Source organism: Sander lucioperca, chromosome 9 (assembly GCF_008315115.2).
Source record: "Sander lucioperca isolate FBNREF2018 chromosome 9, SLUC_FBN_1.2, whole genome shotgun sequence".
NCBI lineage: Eukaryota > Metazoa > Chordata > Actinopteri > Perciformes > Percidae > Sander > Sander lucioperca.
In genome coordinates this window covers 21,077,013-21,102,882 of record NC_050181.1, presented here as the reverse complement: position 1 = coordinate 21,102,882, position 25,870 = coordinate 21,077,013, and the positions used below count along the sequence as shown (strand labels likewise).

Here is a 25,870-nt window from a genome sequence, read left to right as displayed (position 1 = left end):
AATTGTCAAAAGAAATAACCTGGATGGTTCCATACAACGTTCTTCAGAAGTAAAATAAATGATCAGTTCACTACTTTCATTGAATTTGGGTGTTTTATTAAATTTTATAGCATTTGATTTTTTTTTTTTTTCATAAAAGAACAGTGAAAAAAAAGACAAAAATGTCAGAAAAAACAACAAAAATGTCCCATTTAAAAAAAAGCACAGAAAAGTACAGACAAAAACATCAGAAAAAGTGACATAAAAAATTGGAAAAAAGCTTCAAAAACGTCAAAAATGTGACTAAACAATGTCGTTAAAAAAGTGACAAAACCATCGGGACCAAAACGTTACATTTTGACCCAGAAAAACCAAAAGTTGCAACGGGAAGACATCACAAGGGTTAACAATTTTACTTATCAAAGTGTTGTAGACGATCAGTGGGCTGGATGACTGACAGCCGGCGTCGTGTGTCTGTGTTTCAGGGTCAACGATGTCATCCTCAGAGTTAACGAGGCGGACGTTCGCGACGTGACCCACAGCCGAGCAGTGGAGGCGCTGAAGGAGGCCGGCTCGCTGGTCCGACTCTACGTCCGCCGGAGGAAACCCGTCTCCGAGAAAGTGATGGAGATCAAACTGGTGAAAGGACCCAAAGGTGACAGAAAGGGTGTGATTTAAAGATGCAGACAGCAGCGGGTACAGGCAGGAGTTGGGAGCCCAAACCTGGTTCCAAAACACCAAGAATTCGGTACCTATAGAAGAACATTTTTGTGGTTCTACTTATCGGTTCCTTAACAACCATCAGTGGCACTCTTTCTGGACTGTAAGGCTGCGTTCAGTCAACTGACCAGGTCAGACTTCTTCAGAAGTAGTGTGAGCACTCAAATCTAGCCCAGATCTGATTTTTTCAAATCAGATTTAGACCACTTCCATATGTGGTCCTAACCCTGAATCAGACCCAGGTCTGATTTTTTTTTTTAATGCGGCCGCATTTTTTCAAGGCGGATTTTACCTCAATCTACATCAACATTTGTCACAGTTATGCTCCGGTGGGAGTTAGCCCTAGACACAGACAGTAACATTAAAAACTTGACTAGAACTACAAAATGGAGAAGAGTGATGGAGCAGGTCAATGGAGGGAGAGGGAGGTGTTAGACCTCATTAGTGTTGGCTTATGGTGCTTTTCCATCACATGGACTCTACTCTCCTTTTTTGGTTTTCCATTAAGAAAAAAAGTCCCTGGTACCTGCTAACAGGTACTTTTTTTAGTACCACCTCAGTCGAGGTTCCCAGCGAGCTGAGGCGAGCCGAAAAGGTGACGTGAAAGCGACAGACGGGGGTGTCCTGAACAAACCCGCCATTTTTAAACAGTTTAGCCAGCTGTGTTTTTTTTGCTGCCTCCAGCTTCTTTAGAAACTAAATGTGTCTCCTGGCAACAACACACACCTTCGACGTTCTGTGTGTGTGTACGTGCTGCGGCGCCGCTTGTTGTACAGTTCTGCGGAGGCTCCAGCAGAGCTTTCGCCGTAGCCTACGTACACACACACATGCTGGCTCGACACACACACCAGCGCACAAGTATAAACTTCAGGCCACTACATAGGCTACACAGGCTACGGAGAAAGCTCTGCGTGGAGCCTCCACAGAACTGTAAAACAAGCTCAAGTGGTCTGATGTTTATACTTGTGCGCTGGTGTGTGCGTCGACCCGGCATAAGACGACCAGCCACGCTGAGGCGGTTAAAATCTGCAATGGAAAACGGACGAGTCGAGGCGAGTCGAGCAGGTACCATGTAATGGAAAAACGCCTTTAGTGTACGGCTGCCATTACACAAACATTTTGAAATAAAAGTGGAAACGCTTCCTTCCTCCATAACCTCCCTAACTTTCGTGCACCAGCGTGCTGCGTCTGATGTCATTGGTATTGTTCTTTTGATCATGCGGGTCAGTTCGAAACCGCAAACAGTTCCCACTGGAATCTGATATAGGCCGCATTTTAAAAGGTGATGTGAACAGCCTAACAAAAAATCTGATCTGAGCAAAAAATCTGAATTAAGCATTTAGACTTGCAGTGTGAACTTAGTCTACATTTTTTTTAGGCAGTCTGGGCAAGATGAATTAGAGCTGCGAGTACACGAGTCAGCTGTGCGGTGTGGACCGCAGGTTTTCTACTCCGCTCCGATCGCCAACAGCTGTCTGAGCGGCAGCCGCTGTCTCTCTCTCTCACTCGCACACACGCAGTCACACACATCCTTCTCAACCCAGTGGTGTGTTTTCTGCAAGACGCAAAGAATGTTCTTCTGCGTCGTAACTCGTATGTTGTTTATATTGACCGCCATTTCATGTATGAAGTGGAGAAAAGTCTCAGAGACAAGAGCTCCTGAAGCAACGTTCGGAAAACTATTTGAAAGAAATGGCTGATTGTAAATGCCCCGACGTATACTACCGGTCAAAAGTTTGGGGTCACTTAGAAATTTCCATTCCACTCCGTTATAGACAGAATACCAGCTGAGGTCAGTTGCATTGTTTTTTTTAACCAGGGCAACAGTTTTCAGATTACATTATGTGTTTACATAATTGTAAAAGGGTTCTCCAATGTTTTCTCAGTCAGCCTTTTAAAATGATATCAGATTAGTAAACAGAATGGGCCTTTGGACCATTGGATGAATGGTTGATGATAACGGGCAATGTAGATATTGTGTTAAAGATCAGCCACTTCTTTCTACAACAGTCGAGAACCCTTTTACAATTATGTAAACACATAATGTAATCTGAAAACTGCTGCCATGGTTAAAAAAACAATGCAACTGATCTCAGCTTGAAATTTCTAAGTGACCGCAAACTTTTGACCGGTAGTATATGTTATGTCATTAAAGGCAGGTTACAGTGAATAAAAAAAGAAAAGATTGAACAGGTAATTATTGAATCATATTTTTCCATGACAGCAACCAAATTAAACTGTATGAAGTTACAGGTTCCGTAAACTGCGCAAAGTTAATGCAAGATGAATGTATTTTTTTTCTCTCCGTGAATTCAGCATCTGATCTGTTATCAGCCTCTCAAAGAATGGAAATCAAAAATCTTTAATAACCAGAATTTATGAATCCAAACACTACCCAAACACTGGGGTACAGGAACTAAACTGTAGCTGCTGTCGTTGGATCGTCTCCGCTCGCTGAGGAGCTTTAGTTCAAATCCCCCAGAGCCTGATGCTTACTCAGACAAGAAGCCAGGCTCATGAACAAAGCCTCAGTTTCCACGGAAATATCCTAAAATATGCTTTTGTGCTAGACTGGGTAATGCCAGCCCGATCTGCCGGCGATTTGATTTCTCCCTGGAAACCTGTACGTTTATCTATCCTGCTTCCGTTACAGATCTGCGGGAACCAATCACAAACTGGCTTATCCACCTGGCGCGCTATTGGCAGGTTTACCACGATGACGATAGAGAAGCGACCAAGCAGCTTCTTGTTTACATTCAACATGGCGGCCACCGAAGGTCAGCAACCCGCTGATGCCGCTGTCGCTGCTACGTCCCCCGTATCGTTGCTCTGATTGGTTGAAGGACTATCCAATTGTGTACAGAGGCATCTGAACTATGCCCGTTGGTCACGCCTCTTGTGCAGTAGAAAATACAGAGCAGACTCCCCAGACTAACGTTCAATCTTAACAGATTGAGCTTGGTCTGGTGATAGCCAGACTACTTTTGTGCATTCATGTGCCCTGATTTGTGCCGGTGTTAAGATTGGAAGCAGCATGTTTCAGTGATATCTCATAAATCTAAACTGTGAAAGTGCACCGTGCAAGGTTGTTCTAACAGTCTTGTCTCTGGTCCGGGTCTTGGTCCGGGTCCGGGTGTGTTTCAGGTCTTGGCTTCAGTATAGCAGGCGGAGTTGGGAACCAGCACATCCCGGGTGACAACAGCATCTATGTCACCAAGATCATAGAGGGAGGAGCTGCACATAAAGATGGGAGGCTGCAGATCGGAGACAAACTGCTGGCTGTAAGACCTCTGACTCTCCGTTACTCTGTCCTGTCCTTTATGTCTCGTGTTGACCAGAGATATGCTCGGGAGATTCTTAGAAACAAATCATTCAGCATTAAAAAAAAGCAACAACAACAGACTAATTTACGATAGAATTCTCAAACGACTACGGTGTTTTCACACGTATAGTTTCTTTGTTCTGGTCTGAATCCGTTGATCAGTTTCTAAACTTGGTCGGTTTCGTGTCACATGGAGAAAAATCTAAGCGAACCAAAATGCATCACTACAAACCACAAATAGGAGGAGTAAAGCTACTAGGACAGCACTTTAATTCAACAGATGGATTACCACACATCGGACGTTTCAGGCAGCGCTCTTCCTCAGCGTGAAATTACAAACAATACTCCACACACAGGTGGGTTAAATTATGTAGAAACAATACTGCACAGGTGGACTAGATTATCCACAACTAGTACATCAATCCCAACGGAGGGAGCCACAACCCATCCAGAATCAGGATCAATTTGATAGAATTCTATCAAATTCTATCTCCGAGCGGGCGCCCGGATAGCTCAGTTGGTAGAGCGGGCGCCCATATGTAGAGGTTTACTCCTCGACGCAGCGGGCTCGGGTTCGAGTCTGACCTGCAGCCCTTTTCTGCATGTCATTACCCCTTTCTCTCCCCTGTCATTCAAAAAGGACAAAAATGTCAGAAAGGGACAAAAATGTCAAAAAAAGGGACAAAAATGTCAGAAAAAAAGGACAAAAATGTCAGAAAAAAGGACAAAAATGTCAGAAAAAAGGACAAAAAATGTCAAAAAGGGACAAAAATGTCAGAAGGACAAAATTGTCAAAAAGGGATAAAAATGTCAGAAAAAGGACAAAAATTTCAGAAAAAATGACAAATTTCAGAAAAAGCACAAAAATGTCAGAAAAATGACAAAAAGGGACAAAAATGTCAAAAAAGAGACAAATGTCAGAAAAAGGGACAAAAATGTCAAAGAAAGGGACAAAAAAAAGGGTAAAAAATGTCAAAAAAAAAAAAAAAAAAATGTAAAAAAGGGACAAAGATGTCTTCAGCTGTCCTGTCAAATAAAGGCATAAAAATGCCAACAAAAAAATAATCTAAAAACAAAAATTCTCTAGCAATCATTCGCTAAGTCTAAGTAACGAAGATGGTTAGGGGAAATGCATTGGAGTGAAAGTATACATTTTATTTAGGAAATGTAGTGGAGGGAAATTAAAAGTTTCCAGAAATATAAATACAGTAAAGATACGTGAAAGTTTAACTTAAGTACAACACTGGATGGAGGTTATTTTAGTAAAAATGTCTGATGTGATGCAGTATATCGTCCCTGTCAGGTGGAAACCTTGTGTGTCTACAGTCGGGTTTTTTTTGTTGTTGAAAAAAAGGCTAACTTGAAAACGTTTTATTGCGCTATTTCATTCTGTCAGAAGAAAATCAACTCATCGCTGTTTAAATGTTTGTAAAACTCCCAGACAGCGAAGACATCAATCAGTCAAATTGTTAAATGTGTAAAATCACCTCTCAGTCAGTGTACTTTACAACTAGGGTTGGGTACCGAAACCCGGTGCTTATACGGCACCGGTGCCAAAACGACTGGTATCTACCGGATAGCAACGCGGATTTCGGTGCCTCATTTCGGTGCTACTGAAATGCCTTCTGCGCTGCTCTGAAACGGACGTTAGAGGCAACAGGAGCATCGCTGCACGCGACGCTAGTTAACACTTGACAGCAGGTAACGTTAGCCTACCGTTAGCTAGTAGCTGGATCAAACACGGTTAAAATGCTGTCAGCTAAACGGTGTAAAGTGTGTCTGTATTTCACCGTAGAGGATTCCAACAGCGGGACGTTAAGCAGTCTGCAGCTGCCGTTGTCGGAAAAACAACACAGACGTGGTGCATTCACTTGAAAGTAGTAAGCCTCTTGGTGCATTCAAAGTTATTGTAAAATACCCCAATTCCCTATTTTTTTAAGTATCGGTTCAGGCACCGTTTAGGCACTGGCCCCGTTTTAAAAGTATCTTTTAGCACCGGTATTGGAAAAAACCGAAAGATACCCAACCCTATTTACAACTAAAGGAACAGACAGCAGCAAAACTAACCCTAACAATACAAAACCAGCAACATAGCACAGGTTTTTTTTGTGAAGAATGCAGAAAGGATGGTGTGTGTGTGTGTGTTATGGTGGACATGTAGTTAGTCTCTGACTTGTGATGCGTCTCCTCTCTGTGCTCAGGTGAACAACGCTTGCCTGGAGGAGGTGACTCACGAACACGCCGTCACTGCCTTGAAAAACACTCCTGACGTGGTCTACTTGAAAGTGGCTAAACCCAACAGTGTCTTCATGAACGACAGCTTCGCCCCGCCCGACCTCACCAACTGTGAGTGATGCTTCTTTTATCTGTCAATCAACAGTCAAACTCAACTTCACTACGGGCCAAACTGGAGAATGAGAATCACATCAAGGGCCAGACGTGTAGAGCTTACTGACATGCTTTTATTTAACCAAAGAAGTCAAATATCTTTGACGGTATTAGTTCGTGTCTCATGTAGCTTTCTCCGATACACTTTGGTCGACATATAGCCTGATGTCGTCATACTCAGATTCTAGTCAGAATATGAGTCTGATACTGCTCCATTGGGCTTTGAACCAGGAAAGAAAATGCCTCAGCGCTCAATTGGATAGACCTACAACCAATCAGAGCAACGGAGTATGTGACGTAAGTAGGGTTGGGTATGGTTTGGTTTTTTTTCCGATACTGGTGCTAAAGCGGTACTTTTAAAACGCTGCCGGTGCCTAAACCGACAAGTACTAAGGGTACTAAACAACAGTCGGCGACATTGAAGAACAACTTGTTGATTACTATGACCATATGGTCAAAATTAAATGATTTAATAGTAATGTAATAACTATAACTTATAATAAACAATCACTTATTTCACCAGTAAATTGCTGTTGAATGACAAAAACAACCACCAGATGGGAAAAGGGTATTTTACAATAACTTTGAATGCACCGCGAGGCTGTAGGTTACCAGTTTCAGTGAACGCACCGTCTGTGTTTCTCCGACGTCGTCATCTGCTGCGCTGCAGAGCAGACTGTTGAAATACAGTCACACTTTACACTGTTTAACGTTAGCTGTCAGCAGTTTAACCTGTTTAATCCAGCTGCTAGCTAAAGCTAGGCTAACGTTACCTGCTGTTGAGTGGAGTGGAAAGTCAGGCACCGAAATTTTTGTTCTTATTCGGTCTCGTTACTACCGTTTAGTAGCCCTATTGGCACCGCGTTTCGGTACCCAACCCTAGACGTAAGTTGAGCGAGCGACACATAGTTGTCAATAGAACTCAACTGCTAGCGACCGCTGATGTTGGCTACTAGCTGATAGCCTCGGCAGTTTGGAAAAAGCTAATGACCTTACATCCAAGTTACAGGCTTTACAGCATACATACATCCATACATCCCTCGGATGTATCAAAAGATAATACCATGGATGTATTGATAGAGCACATGGTGAATTACAACCATTAGATATATCCATTATTACAGCTACAGGACCTCGGGAGAACAGTCATATGAGCATGCGCAGCGCAGGGCGACATGGGTGGATTCAGTTACTGTAAATGTTAAAAACGTGATGTTTTAAACAAGGACCCTTTAAGTGTTCGGGTTGGTAAGTTGATGTACCCCAAAAAAAAATGATCCGCTGAAATATAGAAGTTTCTTTCGCCATGCAAAGTCTCTGGGAAAAGTCTTTCTGGGCCAGAGGGGTGCAGTTCCACCGTTGGCCACTAAGCCCACGGTTGCTTTAAGACGTGGCGCTGTTCCTGGGAGCTTGGTCTCAGTTCTCCAGCGGCACCCATCTCTGTTGTAAACAAATTCAACCCAAGCGCTCTTTGGTGACGTGGTTGATTCCGTTACTGTTGATCATCTGTCCATCATCGTATAAAGCCCGCCCTGACAATTTGATTGGTCCGAACAGCTCTGGTTCGAGCATAGTTGCTCCACAACGGATCAAGTCCAGACCCAACTTCCCGACCTCAGATGTTGTGGGCGGGGCTAAGTTCGGCTGGAATCCAGGCTAGTCGACATACAGTAGCAGTCGAAAGTTTGGACACACTTTTCATTCAAGTGAATGGGAGATTGTGTCCAAACTTTTCACTGGTACTGTAAAACCCTAAACAAGTTGCGTAGCCATCATAGAGTTTAGAAAATCATGAAAAACAAAGATTACATTTTTTAAAGGAGGCTACCACACAGCCGACTCACAGCAACCTGTTTCGCAGCCTGAATATGTAAACTCTCTGCGTCTGGGGGAATTTAAGAGGCTCAAGTCAGCAAATCTGCCAAAATTGCAGTGTGAAAAACGTTTCATGACTTTTTTGGTTTGGTGCACAAACAAGCATTAAAAATACTGGATAAAAAAACCATACCACTACCACCACTGTAGTATTCTGAGGAAATATCAGTTACTTAACTGGGATAATCTCATTAAATTCAAAAACATCTGTTTAATTTATAAAATCAGACATGGTTTAGCACCTCCTCCACTATGATTTTATACATTTTAGATCCAGTGAGGTTAGGGTAACTAGAGGGGCAGTGAGGGAAGACTGCATCATCCCCCGGAGAAAGACGGCTTTTGGTCAGGCTGCCTTCTCCGTAAGAGCAGCTCAGCAATGGAACACAGTGCCGGCAACCATTAGAGAGTCTTTGTCCTTCTTTTCATTCAAAAAGAATGCAAAAAAATGGCTTGTAGAGAGCCAAACTTGTGGGCACTAATGCTTTCTGTGTGCATCTAAACGTTATATAAGTATTTTACATGAATTGTATTTATTAACCACAATGTGTTGTATGTCATTTTATTGTGTGATTGTATACCTGTCATTATTTTTAAAGGCTGCCTGTTTTACATCTGGCTGGGGGACTACCGATGAAAATTAGCACTTTCGAGCTAACTCGGGCACATTTACATTGTGTTAATGTTGATTAATGTTCACTGTCCCCTTTCAGATAAAGAAATAAATCAAAATCAAACAACTAGTCGGGCCAAATATATTGTGAACCTAAATTGATATGCGGGCCTGATCAAAATTTGCAAAGTGCGGGATTTGGCCTCCGGGCCTTGAGATTGCCACATGTGCCTTATTCTTCAGTCCTAATGGCTCATTAAAAGACCTTTACTAGAGATTTGAGACAAATTGATTTGAAGTTGTTTAACGTAGTTGAGTGGAGCAAAAAAACAATGAAACATGGACTAACTCAAGCTCAAACCCTCTGTCCTGGCACCTCTTCCTGTCCCCGGGTAACTTAAGGTCTAGCATCACACAAACCAGATTAGCAGGTCCTGGTTCAGATAAAGCCTACACTTGTTGGCTCTCTGCCTTTGACCCCGGATTAGCGTTGAATTCAGGAGGGACCGCAGAGTGTCTCTGATGACGTTCCCAGTGGCATTCATCAAACAACAACACGTCCCAAAGTCAAGGCGAGGCAGAGCTCCTCTCCAACACATTCAGATCACGGACTCTGGATCTGTTCCCAACGACTCCCCCCCGGCGAACCGTTAAAGTGGAGACGCTGAAGGACAAACCGATCCTGGACGGATGAGTACAGGAGGAACGATGTCCACCTCAACTGTCGGGACAGTGATAAACCGATCGGATGATTGATCACTGAAAGAATCAAGCAGACTGGGGATCATTTCAGGATGTTGGAACTAGGGCTGCACGATTATGGCCAAAATGATAATCACGATTATTTTGATCAATATTGAGATCACGATTAATTATCATGATTATTTGTTGATTTTAACCAAAACAAATTTTATTGTCATATAGGCTAATTATAACTGCTTTCACATCCATATTGTGCTACATTCCTGCTAATACATCCATATTGTGCATCCATATTGTGCTACATTCCTCCTTTGTTGAAGGATACTATGAAGGAGTATGCCATTTCAGCTGTTGTACGACCGCTTTCCAAACATATATAGATACAGGCAACGCAGTTTTCTGTTCACGTTAACGGCGCATGTTCATTACGGTGCCACTTAAATGTCTGTGTTGCGCTCTGATGCTCCAAAACAGACGTTAGAGGCAACCAAAACATCGCTGCATGCCATCGCCACGCTAGTTAACACTAATAACACGTTACACACCAGTTAACGTTAGCCTACCGTTAGCTACAGTAAACACTAATAACACGTTACACACCAGTTAACGTTAGCTTGATGGCTATGATGGTGCCTCTGCTAAATAGCCTCAGAAAGGAACTTGTTTTGGTGGAACATGTGGACGTTCAAAAGTAGTTTTAGTCGTGCAACAGAAAACTCAGATTGGACAGATAGTCTAGCTAGCTGTCTGGATTTACCCTGCAGAGATCTGAGGAGCAGTTAAAGGCATACTATGTAACTTTTCCCTCTTCGGTCCCCCTACAGGTTGTCTCATTGGAACTACAGCTCGCGCAGCTGTAGTTCCAATGAGACAACCTGTAGGGGGACCGAAGAGGGAAAAGTTACATAGTATGCCTTTAACAATAGTCCTCATAAATCCACCAGAGGTTAGAATCCCTACACAAAGAAAGAGGAAGGTGTCGGACATCCGGCAGAATTTCCAGCAGCACCGGAGCAATCCCTAAATTAATCGTCGATATAGACTAGTATTCCTTAAATTAGCCACCATGGAGATGTCACCATCAAATCCCTTCAGCTTCTACCCTCCTCTGTCTCTTCTCATCACCCCCCCACATATCCTAGCCTCTGTGTTATCACCCCTCCCCCACCCTTTTCTTCCTCTGCTGATGTTGAAGTTGAGACGCGTGAAGGACGAGCATCAAATCCAATCAGCTAGCGTTGAGCTGCATCACAGGCTTCAGTTACTGTGGCCAAGCTGATCCACACAGCAACACTGCTGCTTCTGTAAAAGAGAAGAAATGGAGGAAACTATTCTGTGATGATGTCCCCTTCCATGTTAACTAAAAAAATCTAAGTACATGCCGTATCATATTTTCAGAAATCCCATGTCAGGGGGCCGCGTTTCCGACTTTGACCTCGGAAAATCCAAATTTGGAGTACAAATGGAGCGCACTATAACTGGCATAACCCTGTTATTTACTTAACTGGGGTCATGCCGTACCCCGGTTACTGTTGTGCATGTAAACACAGGCTGTGTCTCATTCTGGATACTTCCGTCAGTACACTGCTAATGTGCACTGACCACTTCCTGCCGTAGTGCCCGTTTTGGATGGTTAGTATTGTCCCAAAAGGAACACTTACGTTAAAACACTTACCGGAAATGACGAGTGGGATGAGCGTGACGAACACGACGAATGCAACACATGTGAACGCGATTTTCCAGCCCGCCAAAAATACTGGCTTTCCTGTATGCAAATGAGCAGCGGTTGCTCGGCTCGCCGCCTCTCAAAATCTGACGAAAATCTTTTAAACTGGCCTTTGTCGATCAAAAAAACCAACAGATTCAGCAACCGCACGGCCTATTTCTCACTTAAAATGTTTTCAGAAACACGTTACAGTGAACTATTTTCATAAAATATGAGATCGTAGAGCAGCCAGACCCACGTGACGCGTTCGTCCAATCAGCTGCCGTTCAAAGGCGTGGAGCATGCAATATAAACTTGCCGATGTCCCTGGTCCCTCCTCTTCTTTGTCGTCCAGACGGCGCCCGTTTAGTGCGAGTAGGATCCATCGTTCCACACTGAACTTTTTGACTGTTTTTAGGGGGTCATCCTGGTACTTTCAGTGCTCTGACTGTTTGCGTTATCTGCACGATATACCGTATTTTCCGGACTATAAGTCGCACTTTTTTTCATACTTTGGCTGGTCCTGCGACTTATAGTCAGGTGCGACTTATATATCAAAATATTTATAATTTCACGTTTTTAAATGTTATTTCATGCTGAAAACATTACCGTCTAAAGCCACCAGAGGGCGCTCTAGGCTTGTGACAACTATATGCTGCTCCTAAAGACAACTGAGAAAGAAAAGAAACTGCAGGTGACTGCAGGTAGTAAAATATGCAGCCGAAAACTGTAATCGAGCAGCAGAAAGAAAGTTTGGAGTGAGAGAGAAACTTGTAAAGGTGACTGATTACTGCAATGAAGGAAACAAAGAAAGCTAGTCGCGCGCTGAAAGCAAGATGGCCAGAGCTGGAGGAACGAGTCCACAGATGTAGATGCACGTCAACGGTGCAGTTACGTCTCCACGCCCTGGTAGTTGTTCTGTATTCTGTTGTATAGTTGAATAACTGTTAATGTGTTACGTTAACATACCGGACACCTACCGTATTCAGCCCCTTGTTCTGTGTGCTACTGTGTAGTTGAATAACTTGCCTTTCCAGATTAAATGTCTGTTCTTGATCTTGGATTTTGTGAAATCAATTTCTAAATAAATGCGACTTATAGTCCAGTGCGACTTATATATGTTTTTTTCTTCTTCATGACGCATTTTTTGACTGATGCGACTTATACTCCGGAGCGACTTATAGTCCGGAAAATACGGTACTTAAAACTAAGTGTTTGAAGTGTGCAAGTAGGCGCTTTGAGACACAGCCACACTGACTGGCTTGGCTGCGTCATCCTCCCCAGCTCTGCCCTCTCGACAAAAATCTTCACACCAAGAGGCCGACGGCCAAAATGCAAACTCAAAACAACAGTCCACAAACCAACGGGTGACGTCACCGATACTACGTCTTTCATTTTTACAGTCCCTGGTTTTCCACTAACAGCTTGTGATCAGACCCGGTTGAGTTTCTCCCTCACTAGTTTAGTTTACGACCCCCTCGGCGGCTCCTAGGCCTCGTCCAATCAGACGGTAACAGGAGCCTGACAGGTGGGTGCAGGCGAGGTGTACGATCTGATGCACAGGAACCAGAGGCCGAGACACTCTGCTGCTCAAAGTAAGCGTGTCAGGGAGGACAGGAACATGTTTTCACTCACAGACAAAAATGTTTTTTCTTGCAGCTTCAGAACTTTTATGTTTTTCCTTTTTTAATTTCCTCTTTGAGCGCTGCATTGCTGGAGCAACTGGATTGTAATATCTGACCTAAATACTCTGTGTCTGTGTCTCTGTGTGTGTGTGTGTGTGTCTGTGTGTGTGTGTGTGTGTCCGTGTGTGTGTGTGTGTCTGTGTGTGTGTCTGTGTGTGTGTGTGTGTGTCTGTGTCTCTGTGTGTGTGTGTGTGTGTCTGTGTGTGTGTGTGTGTGTGTCTGTGTGTGTGTGTGTGTGTCTGTGTGTGTGTCTGTGTCTGTGTGTGTGTGTGTGTGTGTGTGTGTGTTGCAGCGTACTCCCAGCACATGGAGAACCATATCAGCCCCCCCTCCTTCTTGGGTCAGCCTCTCCCCCCGCCAGCGTCCTCAGGACGCTACTCCCCGACCCCGAAGAGCATGCTGGGAGACGATGACGTCACCCGGTGAGCACAGAAACATCTTTTACACTCTGACGCTTTCAGACAGCAGACACACAGATGGGAGGATTTTTTGAAATTAGAGCTGCAAGATTAATCGATTAATTGTCAACTATTAAATTAATCGCCAACGATTTTTGAGTCATTTTTTTAAAAACAGGTAAACTTGTGTGATGTCAGCTTGTTAAATGTGAATATTTTTTCTAGTTTCCTCTCTCCTCTGGGACAGGAAACTGAATATCTTTGAGTTGGGGACAAAACAAGACATTTCAGGACGTCATCTTGGGCTTTTTGGGAAAAACTGATCCACATTTTTCACAATTTTCTGACATTTTAGAGACCAAACTCACTAACTAACTAGAGATTAAATTAGTATCAATAACAACAACACAAGCTGTTTTTTCCTCTCAGCAGGTTGATAAAGCTTTGAGAGTCCGCCCTCTGCTGGTTTAAACATGCAGTTACACACACACACACACACACACACACACACACACAAAAACACAGACACACACACACACACACCATAACTTCTGCACTGATTATCACACACTGTTCTGTTCAGCAGCTGTTATTCCACATGTGGAAATGTACTTCATGTTGCACACAAAGAAATGCTGACAGTTTACAAAGAACTTTTCCATTTAAATAAATAATTAGATTATACTCATTTATGGAAGTGTTACAGGAAGGCCGTGTTTAGATGTCTTTTTTTTTTTTTTTTTACACATTTGGGCCACCAAAAATGTACTTTGGCCACCAAATGTCAGGGCTTGGTGGCCCATGGGGCCAGTGTCTGTCCCTGAGCAGTGTTTAAAGGTATAGTGGAGGATTTTCTTTTTCCGGGTGGATCATCAAAACTATTGGTCCTCCTAGTTGTCAATCATTCTGGTGATATGTTTACGTAAGGCCGTCGTGCCCGACCGCTGCCTCCCCCTCTCTCACGGCCGCCTTCCCCCCGCTCTCGGCTGGTGCTGGCTCTTGCGCCCCCGCCCCGACCTCGTCCCCCTCGGCCTCTAGGCGCACCCCCCCCCCCCTGGATCTTGGTCGGGATGAACAGGGCACGGGCTCGTAGTCAATATCAGATCCCACAAGACTGGACCGGTGGTGAGTCTGACATAGTGGAAAAAGTGCAAATCTTCTTTTGGAAAGTAGGCTTGTATGAGCCATGCCGACAGCAACTTGTAAACAGAGCGTGCACGAGGACAACTAGGCTCGTGCATGCTTTCTCGTGCACACGTTTAATAGGTGTTCCCACTCGGGAGCAGAGTGTTGCGCATGTGCATTATTTCAAAAAGTGGAGAGGGCGGTTCTTTTCTAAAATTCGGGAAAATCCTCCACTATACCTTTTAATGAATAATCTGTGTGGTCCGACAGGGAGCCGAGGAAGGTGGTGCTGCACAGAGGAGCGACGGGCCTGGGCTTCAACATCGTGGGCGGGGAGGACGGAGAGGGCATCTTCATCTCCTTCATCCTCGCCGGAGGCCCGGCCGACCTCTGTGGCGAGCTGAGGAAAGGAGACCGACTCGTCTCTGTACGTACACACTCAACGCAAGATAGCATTCCCTGTTTCTAGAGACTGGTTTTAAAATGCTTGTTCATACTGTTGGGTCTTTGTAAATCCTAGAGTTTGGTCTAGACCTACTCTATCTGTAAAGCAGCGCTGGAATGTAACTAAGTACATGTACTCCAGTACTGTACTTCAGTACCAAATGTTGAGGTACTAGTACTTTACTTGAGTCTTTTCTTTTCATGCCACTTTCTACTTCTACTCCGCTACATTTCAGAGAGAAATATTGGACTTTTTACTCCACTACATTCATCTGTTACAGCTTTAGTTACTAGTTACTTTAGTTACTCCGCTACATTCATCTGTTACAGCTTTAGTTACTAGTTACTTTAGTTACTCCGCTACATTCATCTGTTACAGCTTTAGTTACTAGTTACTTTAGTTACTCCGCTACATTCATCTGTTACAGCTTTAGTTACTAGTTACTTTAGTTACTCCGCTACATTCATCTGTTACAGCTTTAGTTACTAGTTACTTTAGTTACTCCGCTACATTCATCTGTTACAGCTTTAGTTACTAGTTACTTTAGTTACTCCGCTACATTCATCTGTTCCAGCTGTAGTTACTAGTTACTTTAGTTACTCCACTACATTCATCTGTTACAGCTTTAGTTACTAGTTACTCCGCTACATTCATCTGTTCCAGCTGTAGTTACTAGTTACTTTAGTTACTCCACTACATTCATCTGTTCCAGCTGTAGTTACTAGTTACTTTAGTTACTCCGCTACATTCATCTGTTACAGCTTTAGTTACTAGTTACTTTAGTTACTCCGCTACATTCATCTGTTACAGCTTTAGTTACTAGTTACTTTAGTTACTCCACTACATTCATCTGTTACAGCTGTAGTTACTAGTTACTTTAGTTACTCCGCTACATTCATCTGTTACAGCTTTAGTTACTAGTTACTTTAGTTACTCCACTACATTCATCTGTTACAGCTTTAGTTACTAGTTACTTTAGTTACTAGTTACTTTAGTTACTCCACTACATTCATCTGTTACAGCTGTAGTTACTAGTTACTTTAGTTACTCCACTACATTCATCTGTTACAGCTTTAGTTACTAGTTACTTTAGTTACTCCACTACATTCATCTGTTACAGCTTTAGTTACTAGTTACTTTAGTTACTCCGCTACATTCATCTGTTACAGCTTTAGTTACTAGTTACTTTAGTTACTAGTTACTTTAGTTACTCCACTACATTCATCTGTTACAGCTGTAGTTACTAGTTACTTTAGTTACTCCACTACATTCATCTGTTACAGCTTTAGTTACTAGTTACTTTAGTTACTCCACTACATTCATCTGTACTAGTTAGTAGTTACTTTACACCATAGGCTTATGTTTTCCTCCGTGGGTGCTCACGGGCGCACGCCCTTTAAAAAAAAAAAAAAAAAGTCATCAAAAAATGTCGATTAGTCGACTAATCGGTCGTTTTGGTCTTAGTCGACTAAGATTTCTTTAGTTGATAAGTCATTTTTTATGCTTATTCATGCTTAATTACTCATTTCCAAGAAACTTATGAGCACATTTCTGGTAAACACAAGATTTAAAGTGGTGCTTTTGCAGGATTAATTGTGGAGAAAGTCAGTTTTACAGATGGTTCATTAACTACATTTATATTGTGCTTTTCTAGTCTTAACCACCCCTCAAAGAGCACAGCTCTGTCGATTACATCAACTAATCCATTAATCGACAAAATCATATAAGTGTTAGTCGACTAAGAATTTCTTTAGTCGAGGACAGCCCTACATTTCAGAACCTTAGGCCGACCCGAACACACGCACCTACTAACTGGATAATAAAGCCGTGAAGTAGGCTATCTTTCAACTCAGGACAGCGCCACTTCTCACAAATACAGGACTGGAGATGAGAAGTTTAACTGACACGTAACCGCGATCAGCTTCGTGGGAAATTAAGAATCAATGCTGGGGATGGAGGGGGGGTGGATAGGTTATGGAGCAGTATTCTCCGTGGGTGCTCCGGAGCTCGAGCCTGTGCCTTACACATTAAGATTTCTGCACACAAAACACATGTAGTTTATAAAATCTAATGTTTGATTCTAAAGTAAAGTAGCCAACAATATAACGGCTACAAGTCCAGCTGAGATGATTAGACCATTAAATGTCTTAGTGTTTTTGGACATTGATGCAGTCTCTTCGTCGTCTCGTCTCAGTCATGGAAAATAGGTTGTTGACTAACATATTTAGTCTTGTCTCGTCTGACAAAATTAACACTAATTACTTTTATATTCAGGTATGGCACACCAAATTGTAGTTGTACATAAGTCTTTTCTATTCTGATTGATTTGTACATCGATATCTGAGTCTTCACAAATACAACCTGCAAGAAAATCTTGATATTGTTGCCGTTTGGTTTTCTCTGTGTTCAGGTGAACGGGGTGGACCTCCGTAACGCCACCCACGAGCAGGCAGCCGCCGCCCTGAAGAACGCCGGGCAGACGGTGACCATCATCGCCCACTACAGACCAGAGGGTGAGACACAGATGCATTCTGGGATAGGAGACAAAAACCCTCTGGGTCGTTTGCATTTCTTTAAACCAATTACAATCATCTTGAGCGGCGCTAAGCTCCGGACGCTGTGACGGTGTCTCTGCTAAATAGTCTCAGGAAGGAACTTGTTTTGGTGGAACATTTGCACCCCGCAAAAGAAAAGACGCCACATCCAATATTAAATGAAGTTAACTGTTGACACAATACAGTACCGTGAGCTATTTAAATTAGCTGATACATGGTTACACCTCATTGATCTTACCAGTGTATCTCCGTGTGTACTTCGTCCACATCAATCCCACCAATCAGTCCCAGTTAGAGAGGAAATGCCCTAAACATATTCTTTGTAAATATTTACAATCATTCCCTGAAAGAACCGAGCAGACCTGCCTTGTTGCACCGTCCACATCTTCTCCACAACATTTTCAGCGTGTAGCTCGCTAGCTCGGAGTTTGTTGTTACCGTGGAGATCAGAGTTTGAGAACGGCAACACACAGATATCAGGCTTTTCCCGCCAATGTACTTCGGTTGCACCCAATTATGTCAAACGACGACGAATTTCTGCATTCTGGTGAATTTTTCTGCAACAATTTGTGCCTTTTTTGAATCAAGTTATGGTGCGAACAGTACACAGAAGTCACGGTTTGGTTCATACCTCGGTTCAGACATCATGCAGAAGGCAATTTTTTATGTAACTTCTGTAACTTGTAAACAAAATATGACAATCGGCTATAAAACTGAAAATACAGCATCTCTTCTTTATGTAAGTGCAAATTACATACAATAATAACAAACAAAAAAATTCTACTTTGAACGAGACCTTCCCCCACAAAAGATAAAAGAAAGTATTCTTGCTGTTAAGTGCGACAGGCATACCTTTGCCAACTGGCCACGACCTCCTGTAGCTTCTCAGCTAGGTGAGTGCTTGTGTGCTGCTCATACAGGGGCCGCGTCTGTAGAACTGAACTTTCTTTTCCCACTCAGTCAATAAAATGAGCAGTCACCGTGAGATATCTTTCAGTAGCACGAGAAGTCCAACCATCAGTCGTTAGTGAAACGGAGGGTGCAGCTGACAACGTTGAGTACATACAGTAAATACTTGAAGCCAGGTTCCTCTACGAGTGAATATGGGCGCATTGAAGATGACACGTAAATTCCGATTGCTTCAGTGATTTCTTTTGGCCCTATTTGTATTTATATCTAAAGGCTGGTTAAGCACTGTAGGGAGGAGAAGTTGGACAGTTGTTTTTGTCTCGTTCCAGTGATTGGCACATCTGGGTGATGCCGTTGGATATGCGTTAGCATGTTAGATGTATTTCCACTCACATACCCAACAACTGCTGAACAACGCCAACACAGTCCTCGTCTAATCCACCACTCTCTCACCTGTACTACTGTAACTGACCCGAAGACTGATGTTTTCCCAAACTTGTGATCTTAAAGAGGCCGACGGGTCCTCTAACCGTTGTGGGTTGCCACCACTCGCCAAAGGCTAGGCTACTCGCCATAGTGCTGCTAGCTCTGACCAAGGGGGTAAGCCTCTCCTCACAACGCGTAGCTCCTATGGCGCCATTTTGATGCTACCAAGCCATCACCTCCCGTTAGCATCCCATTGACTGCCATTCATTTTGACGTCACTTTGACAGAGAATAACTTTACATCTGAAGAGTTTAAAGACTCTATTTGTCCGTTGTTTATTTCTAAAGAAACACGACAATGTATAAAAGGCTCCATTACCTTGTACCTCACGTTATGGCTCCGTAGCAGACGTTTTTATAAAAATAGGCTAACGATTGGGTCATAACCACGAGACTTACTGTCTCATAGTAGAGGAATTACCGTATAGTACAGGAGAAGCTCTCAGGCAGTTTGGACTTCCATTAGCTGTTTAAGTGTAATTACTAATGTTAACTATCATTTTAGTGATCAATAATTAGCCTGTGTCTATGTTATCTCCTTACATATACCTACGCTCTCCGTCTCTGCTAGATTGGGAATGATTGAGATTTCTCTTGGCACAGCTACCAGAAGACTTCCAACTTTCAGACAGGTTGCTCACGTCACATCTACGTCTTCAAGCTCAGTTGGAGGCTGCTCAGTAACGCTCAGCCATCACCGGGAAAGATCTTCTAATATCCTTCACTGGTCTCCGTCCAGAGACACGGGACCTGGTGCTCCATTATATATACGGTCTATGGCTCTGACTCACTCACTGGACCGTCGACATGTAGGTGGAGTTCGGGAGCTTCAGAGCGGCGGCACTACAGATTAGGTGTCCCTGAAGTAGTTCCGCATTACATTAATTTGCACGCAAGTTTTATGTATTTTTATACCGTGTATTCTCCGTGTAAATTCATGTACCGAACCGTGACGCCCGTACCGTTTCGGTTCAATACGAATACATGTACCGTTCCACCCCTAGTGCAAATGTCTTTATTCTTTCTATTATTTCCAAATTGTATATATTTTAAATATTGATCGTGTAGTATTCAGTTATTATTTCATGTATATTGTTTCCTATTATTTAATGTTTACTCTGTATGTGTGCTGTGTGTCTGATATTTTGCTGCTGCAACACCGTTATTTCCCATTTTTTGGGATCAATAAAAATCTGTCTGTCTATTCAGGGTTTCCACGGGTTCTTAAAAAGTCTAAAAAAAAGTCTACAATTGAAGGCCTTAAAAAGTCTTAAATTCGCTGAAGTATTGTGTTCTAGGTCTTAAGACCTGTTTAAAATTATTTAATTTTTCCTACGTCCATGCAACGCCTTTAATGCTCACTGAAATGTCTAAATAATTTGCTGTATATGTACAGATTAATATTACTCTGTGTAGCTTTTATACAATTTGATTTACTTTGCAAGTACTTTGCGACTCTGCATTGTGGAGTTGTGTTTGACTGTAAGCTTCCTGTTCCTGTCCAGAGTACAGTCGGTTCGAGGCCAAGATCCACGACCTGAGAGAGCAGATGATGAACAGCAGCATCAGCTCAGGGTCAGGATCTCTGCGGACGAGTCAGAAGAGATCGCTCTACGTCAGGTGAGACGGCGACGTACAGAAATATAAGACTTATTACATCTTATTAACCACCACAACTGAGAAATGTTCTTTAGTTTTTAGGTCATTCTGTAAATCAAGGTATACACACAGGCATGGATCAAAATGTACGGGAATAATAAGATATTCTTCATTGATAAAATCTGACACTAATGTAATTAATTTAAGGTGAGATGACGGACCAAAGGGTTCTCTTTAGGTGTTTTAAAGTTGTGTGTGTGTGTGTGTGTGTGTTGCAGAGCTCTGTTTGACTACGATAAGACCAGAGACTCGGGTCTGCCCAGTCAGGGACTCAACTTCAAGTTCGGAGACATCCTCCATGTGGTGAATGCCTCGGACGACGAGTGGTGGCAGGCCAGACAGCTGACGTCCCAGGGGGAGGCAGAGGAGGTGGGGGTGATCCCCAGCAAGAGACGGTCAGTCACACACACACACACACACAGGCACACACACACACAGGCACACACACACACACAGGCACGCACACACACACGCACACACAGACATACACTCACACACAGACAGACAGACATACAGACACACTCACACACACAGGCACGCACACACTCATACACACACACACACACACACACAGACATACACTCACACACAGACACACACAGACAGACATACAGACACACTCACACACACATATAGACACACTCACACACACACACACACACAGACATACAAACACACACACACACACACACACACTCACACACAGACAGACACACAGACATACAGACACACTCACACACACACACACAGACAGACACGCACACACAGAGACATACAGACAGACTCACACACACACACACACACACACACACACAGACAGACACGCACACACACAGACATACAGACACACAGCGGCAGTAAATTAGATATTGTACGGCAGACTTTGTGATATCAGCAAATATGGTATCGCTGTCGAAGTATCAGTGTATCGTACGGTGGTAGAACTCGTGATTTACACCCCTGAAGGCTGCCGCTGTACTGACCATCTGCCGACCTTTGACCTTCTGTCCTCTCTGCCCTCAGGGTGGAGAAGAAGGAGAGAGCGAGATTAAAGACGGTCAAGTTCAACGCCAAGTCTCGAGACAGAGGGGTGAGTGTTTCACTGCAGCAGCTATTTCTTTCTATTTATTTCTTTACACGTTATTTCTACTTCTGTGATACCTTGCATGAGTTACGGACACAACTTCCTGTTATTCCTTTCACTGAACCGGCTTCTGCCAGAGTTAGGCTGCTTACACACTGGCTGCGTCGCGCGAAGTGGGCTGTCTGTTTCTAACAACTTAGTGTAGCTGTAAAGAGCCTATAGAGCCTCTCTGATGTTGGACCGTCACTCAGAACACACACTACGTTGTTATTGTAGCCTACCCTTCCCTTTATATATCAGCGTGTTCCACGTACAGGGAGAGAGTTGTTAAACATAAATATATAGCCTACTGATCTGATTAAAGCAAGACAACGTCGGCAGTATCGACTGCAAAATATGTTACAGAATATTTCGTTCTCTATGACAGGTGCTATATTTGAAAATCTTTTCTCTGACATTTTTTATTACATTTCTACATTGATGTCAAAACCTAGAGACTTTCAAACATCAAGATGTCATTTATTAATATGCATTTGTGTCTAAATGACATATAAACATATTTTCCTATTCTATTTTGCCTGGAAACGCTTCCAACACGCTCGCGTCTCGCGTGAAAAATAGGCGTCGGTTCTATTTCTAGCAGGCACGCGTCTCAGGCAGGCGGTGTGTAAGCTCTAACCTGTTAACATGGGAGCTGAAATATAAACGGACACGCCACACGACTGACACGCTTGCGCGACGCATCCAGTGTGTAACCGGCCTTAGCGGTCTGAACTAAACTTAAATGTCTACTACTGCGGGAGGATGACGTACAGTAGCATGGTTAGCTGCTTTAATATTTCTGTTGTCAACAAAAGTGAAGCGATGAACGATCTGGGAAACTCTGACTACTCTGTATCGGTACTTAATACTTTTTCTTTTATCCGTCCTGTTGACCTCAGGTCAAATTTGACCCATTTTCAGAAAGTTTCTATATCAGAAATTTGGGTTTCTTTCAACCAAATTTTAAAACGAAATAACGTGGATGGTTCCATACGACGCTCTTCACAAGTTAAATAAATGATCAGTTCACTAATTTCATTGAATTTGGGCGTTTTTATTACATTTTATAGCAAGAAAAACTGATAATAGAAAGTTGGAAAACGTAGGAAAGAAGGGACAAAAAGCTTGGTAAAAAGTGACAAAAAACTTGGAAAGAAGTGACAAAAAACTTGGAAAGAAGTGACAAAAAACTTGGTAAAAAGTGACAAAAAACTTGGAAAAAAGTGACAAAAAACTTGGAAAAAAGTGACAAAAAACTTGGTAAAAAGTGACAAAAAACTTGGTAAAAAGTGACAAAAACATGGGAAAAGCTTAAAAAAAATGTCATGAAAAAGCGCAGAAAGATATTTTTGAAGAGAACTGGTCAAAATGGCTTAGCTATGTGTCAACTGTAAGACCTGACTTCATATAGATCACAAAAATAAGGTCAAATTCTCTTAACAAGAAATGTTTTTTCCCCATTTTCGAGCAGCATCTTTATAACTTTATGTATGATGTGCTTATGTTAAATGCCGTTATATTTAATGCACAAATCCTCCCCTTGTCATGTTATGTTACGCTGTATGTTTGGTGCCTAGATGGCACACTAAAGAAAACTAATAAAAAGTAAATAAAAAAATAAAAAAATAAAAAATATTGACAGAAACTTGTTGAAAAAGACGACCAAAACGTTGGAATTTTTTTTTTACATTTTCACCCAGAAAAACTAAAAGTTGCAGGTCGACTGCTTAAAGAAGCATCAGTACAACTTAGTTTATTCCAAAAGCTTACAGAGACATAAAGTCAGTTGTTTAGGTTTTCTCTTCTTTTGGTAAGCGATGAAACGTAACCATCACTAGGTTTGTTTTTTTTCCGATACCGGCGACTAGAAACATGAACAAATATTCCTTAAAACTCCACGAGTTATTTGAACTCTGTACATGTTTTTAGTTTTTGAGATATGCTCACAGAGTGTAAAGGCGTTTTTACATTACATTACATGTCATTTAGCTGACGTTTTTATCCAAAGCGACTTCCAATTGCTATATATATGTCAGACTTTGCACACCTCTGGAGCAACTAGGGGTTAAGTGATGAAATTGGTTGATGTATCTCAGTGGGAATCGAACCCTAGATCTCCCACACCAAAGGCACGCTGGAGCAACTAGGGGTTAAGTGTAGGGGTGGGGGAAAAAATCGATACAGCATAGTATCGCAATATTTTCCGTGGCAATACTGTATCGATACACAGACCCAAGTATCTATCTTTTATTATATATGTGTTGGTCAGTTTGTCTGCTTGACAATCCCATTTTGCATCAATAAAATTGAAGTGAGATGAAATTTAGATAAAACAGATGTTGACAAAGTTTTCCTTTTGTCAACATTTCATCATTTGAAATTGGGGAAAAATTAGAAGTTGGAAAAAAGGTAATAAATTGCAATATATCGCAGAATATTGCAATATGTTTAAAATCGCAATAATATTGTATAGTGACAATAATATCATGAGGCCTCTGGTGATTCCCACCCCTAGTTAAGTGATGAAATTGGTTGATGTATCGCAGTGGGAATCGAACCCTAGATCTCCCACACCAAAGGCCTGCGTCATATCCACTGCGCCACCACCACGCACTTTTGATAGTTTCAATCTTCATTGCACCGGGCGTCACGTACTGGATGACATCATCGGGAGAGTACGATGTAAAACTTTCTGCTGCAAAAAGATTAAACTCTCCAGCTCTTCTGGTTTTTACTTCAGATTGATTCAATCGGGATCAATCGGTCGAAAACAACATTCTCCTACTTTCTTATCAGTTTTCATTTTTTTATGTGTGTATACGTGTCCGTGTACTACGACGGAGCATTAGGGCCACATCAAAGAAAAAAAAATAAGGAGGAAGATATTTTTTTTATTTATTTTGCATTTCCAGAATAAAGTCAACATGACGAGAATAAAGTCGAAATACTTTTTCGAGAATAAAGTTGAAATACTTTTTCGAGAATAAAGTTGAAATACTTTTTCGAGAATAAAGTCAACATGACGAGAATAAAGTTGAAATACTTTTTCGAGAATAAAGTTGAAATACTTTTTCGAGAATAAAGTTGAAATACTTTTTCGAGAATAAAGTCAACATGACGAGAATAAAGTCGAAATACTTTTTCGAGAATAAAGTTGAAATACTTTTTCGAGAATAAAGTTGAAATACTTTTTCGAGAATAAAGTTGAAATACTTTTTCGAGAATAAAGTTGAAATACTTTTTCGAGAATAAAGTCAACATGACGAGAATAAAGTTGAAATACTTTTTCGAGAATAAAGTCAACATGACGAGAATAAAGTTGAAATACTTTTTCGAGAATAAAGTTGAAATACTTTTTCGAGAATAAAGTCGAAATACTTTTTCGAGAATAAAGTCAACATGACGAGAATAAAGTTGAAATACTTTTTCGAGAATAAAGTTGAAATACTTTTTCGAGAATAAAGTCGAAATACTTTTTCGAGAATAAAGTCGAAATACTTTTTCGAGAATAAAGTCGAAATACTTTTTCGAGAATAAAGTCGAAATACTTTTTCGAGAATAAAGTCGAAATACTTTTTCGAGAATAAAGTCGAAATACTTTTTCGAGAATAAAGTCGAAATACTTTTTCGAGAATAAAGTTGAAATACTTTTTCGAGAACAAAGTCAACATGACGAGAATAAAGTCGAAATACTTTTTCGAGAATAAAGTCGAAATACTTTTTCGAGAATAAAGTTGAAATACTTTTTCGAGAATAAAGTTGAAATACTTTTTCGAGAATAAAGTTGAAATACTTTTTCGAGAATAAAGTCAACATGACGAGAATAAAGTCGAAATACTTTTTCGAGAATAAAGTCGAAATACTTTTTCGAGAATAAAGTTGAAATACTTTTTCGAGAATAAAGTCGAAATACTTTTTCGAGAATAAAGTCGAAATACTTTTTCGAGAATAAAGTCGAAATACTTTTTCGAGAATAAAGTTGAAATACTTTTTCGAGAACAAAGTCAACATGACGAGAATAAAGTCGAAATACTTTTTCGAGAATAAAGTTGAAATACTTTTTCGAGAATAAAGTCAACATGACGAGAATAACGTTGAAATACTTTTTCGAGAATAAAGTTGAAAAACTTTTTCGAGAATAAAGTCGAAATACTTTTTCGAGAATAAAGTTGAAAAACT

The 25,870-nt window shown here is 41.7% G+C and overlaps 1 protein-coding gene across 14 annotated transcripts in view; it reads left to right on the top strand.

Annotated features, from left to right (window-relative positions):
* LOC116052734 (discs large homolog 1-like protein) overlaps positions 1–25,870 on the top strand; it is a 186,833-nt gene that overhangs the window by 139,535 nt on the left and 21,428 nt on the right. For all 14 annotated transcript variants that reach the window (XM_036005207.1, XM_036005206.1, XM_036005209.1 and 11 more), the window contains 9 exons: positions 465–634; positions 3,844–3,980; positions 6,223–6,367; positions 13,282–13,411; positions 14,783–14,939; positions 17,368–17,470; positions 20,412–20,526; positions 20,784–20,960; positions 21,589–21,655. In XM_036005207.1, coding sequence (XP_035861100.1) covers positions 465–634; positions 3,844–3,980; positions 6,223–6,367; positions 13,282–13,411; positions 14,783–14,939; positions 17,368–17,470; positions 20,412–20,526; positions 20,784–20,960; positions 21,589–21,655 — 1,201 coding nt within the window. The remainder of the gene's footprint in view (positions 1–464; positions 635–3,843; positions 3,981–6,222; positions 6,368–13,281; positions 13,412–14,782; positions 14,940–17,367; positions 17,471–20,411; positions 20,527–20,783; positions 20,961–21,588; positions 21,656–25,870) is intronic.